This window comes from Tripterygium wilfordii, chromosome 7 (assembly GCF_013401445.1).
Source record: "Tripterygium wilfordii isolate XIE 37 chromosome 7, ASM1340144v1, whole genome shotgun sequence".
Lineage (NCBI taxonomy): Eukaryota > Viridiplantae > Streptophyta > Magnoliopsida > Celastrales > Celastraceae > Tripterygium > Tripterygium wilfordii.
Window position 1 is genome coordinate 5,360,831 of NC_052238.1, and position 9,458 is coordinate 5,370,288.

Below are 9,458 nucleotides of genomic sequence, written 5' to 3' on the forward strand. Positions count from 1 at the left end.
ATGCATTCTCGTGTGGGGGGTCTCCTTTTATTGCCCGTTTAGGTGGATCCAACCAAAACTAATCATCAGAATAAACAAATTCAAATTCTAATGGCAGAACCACTGTGCTGGGGTGGTGACCCCTGCATAAGTTAGGATGACAAGCCACGAGAGAGAGAGATGGTGTTTGTTTTTGGGTTTTGTTTTATGATATAAAGGTGTATGGATTCCAAGTATGTGAGTAGGACCCAGATGGGCATTGTCTGGTAGGTTAGGGAGCATTGCACGCCCTTCCTTGCCCCATCTTTTCTTTTTTTTTTTTCCACAAGGAAACCCACATTTTTCTCCACTATATAAGAACCCCTTCCCCCACTCACCCTCCCCTGCAAGCAGTCTACTTGAGCTTCAATTCAGTAAGACAGTAACTAAGCTTTCTCTTCCTATTATTTGCAATCCAAGTCATTAGAATTAAGAGAAGATCATGAAGATGAACAGTGCTACTTCTATGGGAGGGTCCAAGAGAAGGCTATCTTCAAGCAGAGGACTTGGAGGGGTACTTAGAGAACAAAGGGCCAGGCTTTACATTATAAGGAGATGCGTTGTGATGCTACTTTGCTGGCATGATTAGTGGACACTAATTTCCACTCTCAATATCGATTTCCATCCATGGCAGCTACTTCATGGAGGAATTTTGGGTTTTCTTCTTCTTCTTCTTCTGTTTTGGTGGAGTGTACATAGAGCCATGGCAGTGGGAGAAGTTTAATATTTTGTTGAAGAATATAACACAAAATTTTTGTATGATCTAGTTGGCCTTGTAGATGTGGGGACTAGCTAGAAGCTACTACATATGTACATCGGAAAAAGTGTTAATTGAAAAGAAAAGAAAATTAAGCTTGATTAGATCTTTAATTAGTTGACGTTGTGATTAAATATTCTTTAATTCTTGTTTTGTATCCTTCATTAGTACTTGATTATTTCTACCTTTGATGCAAATCTTAAGAGAGTTATGGAAATTCATTAAAGGATCATTATTAGAACGAAGTTTACATCTATCTTCCTATTCGTATCATTTTACAAATTAAGAAGATGCAAATTTAAGAAATGACATGGGAGCTAGAGAGCCCCATCATCAAGTCATAATGGAGTTTCCTTTAATCTAGATGTGAAAGGCCATGGCGTGACTTAATAATTCTTGTTTGTTAATGATGCAAGCATGAATTGTCCTCTAAGCATTAAGAATTTTGGCTATATTAATACACGCAACAAAGACTTGGTTATGTTTAATACATAAATGGTCACACGCACACACACACACACTATATATATAGTGTGTATATGATGATTAAGCAAATTAAAATACTGATTTTGTCTTCTCCTTATCCACTAATCCACATATATATAAGGTTTGACTAATTCCAAAAGATGCCCTCATCTTTTGCTTATGACTATACTAAATGGGCTATTAGCAGCTAGCCTGGCCCACTAAAGCACTGACATATCATGATAAACTGGCCTTATAAGTTTTGTTTTAGGGCCATTCGTAGACATCCACACTGATCCACGTCAGTAAACATCATGTAGGCCCATTAATCATTTGAAGTGAGAATTGTTTGTGATTAGAAACCATACTTAATTAATTACTTATGTTGGGACTTCACAAGTGATTGGATATTATACTGAATAAATATAAAAAAAATTAAGTGACTAATATATCTGAATGCCTTCAAAACCTAATAGTTTAAACTTTTAGATTCATATGAATTTCAAAAATATAAAATCAACCATACGTATATACTCATGTGATTAAAATCTCCATCGTCTGATGGGTCTCTCAATCATAATCTTGTTCTGATTCTGTTCTCTGCAACCAAACAGCATTCCCACGTATTTATCGAGTCATTTTGATTTTGGCATATCATAGGCCTCAATCAAGGCCCTTGGGGGTTGTGGATCAACTTCTTCTGGCCTTTTGTGCATTTGTGGTCAAATCTAACGTATGTGGGACCTCATGAATTATTGGGGTTACAACTGAGATGAACGCGTGCCACGTATAAGGTTAAAGATGGTCCCCGACCCATCAAGTGATACCTTCTTTTGTTTGTACCTTGCAAATTTTATTGCACTACCATTCATTTCATTATAGAAGAATATCTGATCCAATGGTTGAGTTATATAGATATGCGACTTAAGGGTTACATTGTGAATTATTATAAACAATATCTTCACATATTCTACGTACATTTTGTCTGTCTCTAACATAAGACGATTGGTCAAAACGACAGCCATTAGGAGAACCTTGTGCACCAATATTGTTTATCACCATTAGTTAAATTTTTTCAGAAAAGAGCTCCAGTAAAGGAACCAACATCCAAGCGGCCGCCTTATGATATTTTTATTGTTAAGACCGAAAAAACGCGGCACTCCCAAAATTTCTTGGGTGGAGCAGAGTTGTCAGTTGCATAGGACCTGATCTTGTGTAAACCTAAACCTAATATCCTGTGGTCGGCCACACGAGGAAGTAATATATGGTTTGCCTTTCTCGACTTTCCTTTCTTCATACATAAATAATGTACATGCACGTATTGGACTATTAGGTATTCATATATGATATTAGAGAGAGAGAGAGAGAGCCGACAGAAGGCGATTGGTCAAAATGGCAGCTTTTGCCAAACCCACGAGGGACCTCTACTTTTGTAAACCCCACCAGCAGGTCCAGCACCATATGTGTCCGATGATGCTTTCCCCATCACAAACCCTAGTGGGGGGCCAAATCTTGTGAGTTGTCTCTCAATTATTGTGCCCATATAGCATGTACATTCGTGAATGAACAGCCTCCTCCGATGCTAGTTAACACTTGTTTTACATATGCATTTGCACCGCTGGTCTCTTGTTATCTTTAGCCCCTCAAAATCCAGAAAGCATTATACGGACTATATTTGTCTTTAATACGGCCCATATTTGTCTGCTCTTATGCATACTGATTCCGAGGGAGAGTCAGAGTATGATCCTTCGGCCTTTTGATATTTACAAACACAGCCTGGCCCATTAACCGTGTTTAGGCCCACAAAAAACTTCCCGGCCCAGCAAAGCACATCCTCAGAAGTCACACAACATACCGAGTTGCCAATCAAAGCTAAGGCAGGTCTGCCCTCTTCACTCAGCTTCCTTACATACAGTCATGCTACTCATGCATGGACTAGGCAGTAGGCACCATCCTTACATGCAACCATTGCTGCATGTTCAAATTAGTCAGCGAAACATTAATTCTGCAATAGCAGATAATCAATATGAAATCACAAGAGACCACTGGAATCCACAGGAAAGTTGAGCAAAATACGTCGCTATATATTGTCGATAACTTGCGGACAGTTTGGGCAGGCTCTCGATGGGGTTGCTCTTCCAATTAACTCCTTCAGGATTACATTTCCCAGACCCACTCTTGATTTTTGTGGGAAATTTATTACCATCAACCTACCATGGTCTGCAAATATTCCAGAAGAACTCTTTGACTCTTTCAAACCCATGCTTCTAAACTTAACAAAACCACCATAAATGCAAAACTATACTAAAACTATTTATGGTTTATATTACTCAAACTATAATATGGTTTAGATTTCTGAAGCATGGTACGACCATTAACAGCCACCTCTTAAGGTTTTACTCAACTATACTAAGATGTGATAAATTGATATTATTTATCAAAAAAATTTAGCAAAACTATGGACTTTTTGTCCTTCAAAAATGCATAAACAATTAATTTTTCCGTGTATAAAAAATTTAATTATTGTGATAAAATATTAGAATGAGAGATCAATTTCAAGTCACTGTCTAAAATAATCCAATTCACACCGGGCGAAATGATAATGACAATAGATTTTAATATAATAAAAATTAATATATTATATTAAGCTGTATACGGACCAAAATTATTAATTAATACACCGTATTCATTATTTTTACTTATATAAAAATTATAAAGTATTTCTTAAATAATTTAATTTTATTTGAAATCAAATAATATAAATAAGTAATAATAAAAAATAAACTTAATATTTTAATGCTATAGATATTAGAATAAAAACATGTAGTTGTTGTTGAGTAAAGATGTTGTAAAAAATAATATTTGAGCAGATGAAATAGAGAATTGGTTAATGCTGAAAATATTCTTATACACCAAAAATTTTACAACCAATCATCCTACAAAAGTGACCTCTCCTTTACATCCGCGTGTGCATAAATCAAATTGTTTTCAACAGCGATTGACGGTGAAGTATATATCATATAATATGAGACTAGATAATTTCATGACTTGGTGTTAGATATATATACACACTCACACATATGTGTGTGTCTTATTTGTTGTGCATCAAAAGATAATGTGGGCCCAAAGTGGGTCAGAAATCAGCAGCCCCTTTCTGTCACATTTTTTTTTATTTAAATATCACAAACAATTACGCATTATGATTGGAATCAAACATTGAACACACATATATCTAATCCAATCAATTGTCAACCAAGCCAACTCTTGTTGATGATTTTGTCACCTCTTAAGTGTTAACGTGGTATATGACAAGTTGTGTAAGACATTGTATGAAATTATAAACTTTCATTTTCCTTTTATTTGTGAAAAGAAATATTAGTTGTCTTCAGTTGTCGATTATTCATTTATAATTAATATGCAAGTGGCAAATAAAGTAATCATGAGTTATGAGTACAACTACGTTCATATGCAAATTATATTTCACTTAATAGAAAAAAAAAATGCAATCATCATATTAACCAATCAACTAACTAATTATTTGAGAACCAACGAGAGGTGGCTCTCGATGTTGATTTGATACCTGTTAGAATATCATATCGGTTGGGTACTACCCAATCATATAGTATATATGCATGTCCTAGCCCTACCACACATAAGAGGTTTTTTTCGTGAGTTCAAGTACCATTAAGTGAGGCGGTCTATGAGAATAAAATCGTGCGAATCTGATGTAATTACGGAACAGGTAGAATATGGGATTTTCAACGTAGTTATCTTTGAGTAACCAATATTTTGAGCAACATAATTTTGGGATTAGAAAAAAAAAAATCAAAGGTACAATAAGTATGCGAGCCTGCAGGTTTGAACACACTACGGAATTTAATGGTAGTTGTGTTAGTTATAGATCACGTGTTTATCTTATGATTTTTAATTAGTTACGCCAACCTGGAATACACGAACCCTGTTCCTGCACCATAACATTTGGTGAGACAGCCCTAGTGATATCGATGTCTCTGTCAAATTCCTACGTCTAAATACTGATATATATATTTGTGAACTAATACTCATCCACAACTGCATCCTATATATCCAAATTAAGTATATATCTTAATCAACAAGGGAATGAAGGGTTCGGTAGCTAGTAATTCACTGTCAGCTCCAAGTGATCCCCATTTGATCAATAAAAAACTTTTTAATTACAAAAAATTATATATATATATATATATATTAATTGTGAGTGCAATGATTCTCTTTTGTCGGAAAAAATGAATTCATTGAAAAAAGACATAAGAAATCTGAAATGTTCGGAATCATTGGATGCAATTGTATAATATATATCTAAGATCGAAAAATCCATCCAACATACTTTTCATTTCCTATTTTTTTATTGACCAAATGGGGATCACTTTGGGCAGTAGACTTAAAGTCAAACCACCCATAAGATTGTGTTTTAGATTGAAGAAGGGGGAGGGAAAATCATTAAAGAAGAGAATGAAAGGTAAAATATTTCTCTCATATTTGAATAAATAAAAAAAATGATTTGTTATTTCTCTTGTTTGGATAATTATCATAAAAGAAAAGAATTTAATTTAATTTAATTTATTAATTTATCATTATTTTTATATTAAAATATTATGTACAATGATAAAATATATTTTTAGCTTATAGATAACAAAATTCAATCTCATTTTCTTCAAATGATTTCATTTTCAAGAGGAAGTTTTTTTGATAAAAATTTAAAGAAATATTTTCTCTATTCTCTTCAAATCTGAAATCCCTACCTTTATTTTTTCTTTGAAAACGATCCAAAAAAGATAATTTGAAAGCAATTCATTTGACATTTCTATTCTCTCCCCTTTCTCAAATATTTCAATCCAAACACACTTTAGCAAAAATACTGTAACTAAGTTTGACTTGTCAAGTAGATCAACGTCAATTGTGATGTACTTCTCCTCTTTATGTTTTTGTTTTTTTTTCCATGCTTTCTACATAGGTTAACGTGAAGAACCATCTTGTTGTACCCTATTGTTCAATGAATCAACCTACGTGTGCAATAAACAATAGTGTTTTTTTTTTATAGTTTGGGCACATGTAGTTTTTGTCCATGTTTACCTACAATGACGTTTGCGTTTACGTTCTCAAAGTCAAGATTTTCAAGATTTTTTCTTTCTTTCCTAAAGGCAAATAACTAGGCAATGACAAATACAAGAGTGAAAGCCCTAGATTTGGGAGAACTACAACTCCTCTTATCACGAACACAAATAACGAAAATATCGTCTTTAGTGTCTATAACCTTTGTTGAAAACTACAGCTCCTCTACCGCGCACAACGAACTCCCACATGAATCGAGCTAAGCAATAAAAAAAATCTGCCGACAGACATGTGTGATGTGTCGTGCCTGTAAGCTTCGTCAAGTGCCCACCCACTAAACTTTCCAAGCTAAAGCCACCAAGGAATTGTTTTCAGTTTATCGCATGTGTGTTGGAAAAAAGTTTGTCGATTTTATCTACGAATAATGCTTGAGACCCTCAAAATTTAACCTCCAAAAGACCCCCATTTAATGTGGAGAGTTGAATGTGAAGTAGGCCCTACATGTATGTTTTTAATCAATGGTTATTTTAATACCACATAAATTTGGGGGACTTTTGGGGGTCAAATTTTGAGGGTCTCTAACATTGTCCTTTTATCTACAAGGGATGAGATGATTTTTTTAGATGGGTCTCGACATTATTTAAGTGGACCCGCATAAAAAAAAAAGAAGAAACAAATTAGTAATTTTTGGCATCACAAATTTCGGTAAGTAGGATAAAAAATTGAGTAAGGTTTCGTCATTTTCAGTAAAATGACTACTTTAATTGTGCAATGTCATTGAAGTAATTCTCCCCTCCTGATTCTTGTCCACACACTGAGTAATTACCCAATTTAGAACTGTTGGGTACTAATTCCTTCCCCAATCGGCACCACACCGGTGTCAAGCTTCACGGTCTACCTAGTGTGTTCTTTGTAAGGTTGTCAAAGATTTCGTTCGACATTTCATTGATTGTAGATTTTTGGGTCTACCTACTTATGTGTATTATTTCATGCCAAGATTAAAAATCTACTATTGGTCAGACATAACCCAACTGAGTGGTTTATAAGCAAAGACCAGATTCTCTCACATTAAATGCGTTTTCATGTGGCCTAAGAATCAATGATGACGACTCATGAAGAACAAATCAATGCGGGCTCGTGGCCCTGAACATATAATATCTTCAATGTGTTTGGGTTGAGAATTTCAACATACTATCAAAGCAAGTCTCAATCCAATTAGACAAGTCTTTACTTCTCTACTTGTTAGGTCTGACATAACCTAATCCATAAGTACGATGGAGCGTCAATATTAAAAAAAAATCTCACATCGATCTAGCATAACCCATTCAAGTGGTTTTATAGGCAAAGCTCAGCTACTCTCACATTGAAAACGTGTTTTCATGAGCCTACGAACTAATAGCGACGACCCATAAAGAAAAACTTTGTGCTGACCCATGACTCATAACAGACAATATATTCATGGAGATTCACACGCAAACAAATTACCAACCTGATCAAATTATTATTTATTTTGGGCTTTAAGAATCTCAATTATGAGACATCTCATGTTTTCCATCACAATTGAATTCATGACCTTCTTATAATGAGTGATTGACAAAATGCACACAAAACCATTTTCTTACTTTTGTTTTGATGGGTAAGCCTTTTGTTATGGAAAACCATTTATTGTGGGTGTTTGGCAGTGCGTTTGCACTGCGTTCAGTTGCAACACACCTCACAGCACCACAGTTTTTTGTGACACGCCAAACAGCTTTTGCGTTTCAACTCACCTCACAGCACCACAGCTTTTTACCTCACCACATCTCACAGCACTCCCAAACGCTTACAATGTATGTTGAATTGTCCTACGTAATCAAATTAGGTAAATTATTTTTTTTTTGATTAATGTACAATATAAACATTAAGTTATTTTATATTAATATTATTAGTCATCTAATATAACCGTAATTTAGATACGCCAAACGCACCTCACAGCACCACACCGCACCGCACCGCAGTTTTAAAAGTGATGCGCCAAACAGCTTTTTGCGTTCCAACTCACCTCACAGCACTACAGTTTTATAACTCACAGCACCACACCACACCTCACAGCATTCCCAAACAAGCCCATTATGTTTTGGTGCAGAAATGAAGTGTTTGAACATTGCATTACATTTATTAGAGTTGGTTGTAGTATCAACCTCACCCATCTTAGCCGACCCTACGAGTCTTAATTGGGTGGGACGCATATCAAGCTTCTATTGGCCTACAAATTATTGTATTTATTGTGAGTGAGAGGAATAAATCTTTTGGGAAGAGTCATTACTCATTAGTAGCAAGATATAAGCGTTTAAAACTAGAAAAAATAGATATCAGGACTCAATTAGAACAATGAAAAAAAAAAAAAAAACACCGGACAACATTGAGATTAACATTGTCTCGGGATAAACTTAAACCGACTAAACAACAAATATAAAACAGACACAACACATATGGATTGACTCTAGGATCTTAACATCATCTTCATAAAATAAAAAATTTGATCTCCATTTAGGAGCCCACTATGCTTAGCAATATTTTAAGTTAATACTGCTTAAAATATCTCCAATAATCTTCACTTTATTTTAATAAATTGTTTCCTTTTCCTCAATAGTTCCAATTTGTTCGGAATAGACCTATGATTGATTTATGCTCGGTTGGTTGGCACGAGCTTCTGACCTATGATTCAAATTGATCTAAGAGTCAAACATTTTTATGGCAACACCTTTTCCGTTCCATTTCTATGAATTCTAACAACTTAATTGTATTTCAGTATTTGATATGACACATATGTTGAAATAAATCACAAATATAGTGGTGAAAATTATTCGTACATAAATAAGGTTTACCTTATCATACTATTTTCAAAAAACGTATGAATAAATGACATATATTGATAGATGTAAAGAGGCGTTCCGGGGACGGACAAGATTGGTGGTCGCCCGAGGCCCCTAAATTCTTAGAGCTCCATATTTTTGAAAAATCACTAGACCATTAATACTATAGTGTTATAAGAAATGTTAAATGAGTTAGTTATATTGTCTATTGAAAGGGAATTGACGAAAAAAGTTGATTATACAAACATAATTAGTGATTTTGCATTTCAAAAATG

General features: G+C 34.6%; 1 protein-coding gene across 1 annotated transcript; it reads left to right on the top strand.

Moving 5' to 3' along the window:
* Nucleotides 1-338: 338 nt before the first annotated feature.
* On the top strand, nucleotides 339-891 carry LOC120003064. The gene has a single exon (XM_038851963.1). It carries the CDS (start codon nucleotides 461-463, stop codon nucleotides 605-607), a length of 147 nt encoding a protein of 48 aa, XP_038707891.1. The 5' UTR covers nucleotides 339-460; the 3' UTR covers nucleotides 608-891.
* Nucleotides 892-9,458: the final 8,567 nt, after the last annotated feature.

Coding starts and splice junctions, on each gene's coding strand:
- LOC120003064 (XM_038851963.1), top strand. CDS start 461: ATGAAGATGAACAGTGCTACTTCTATGGGAGGGTCCAAGAGAAGGCTA.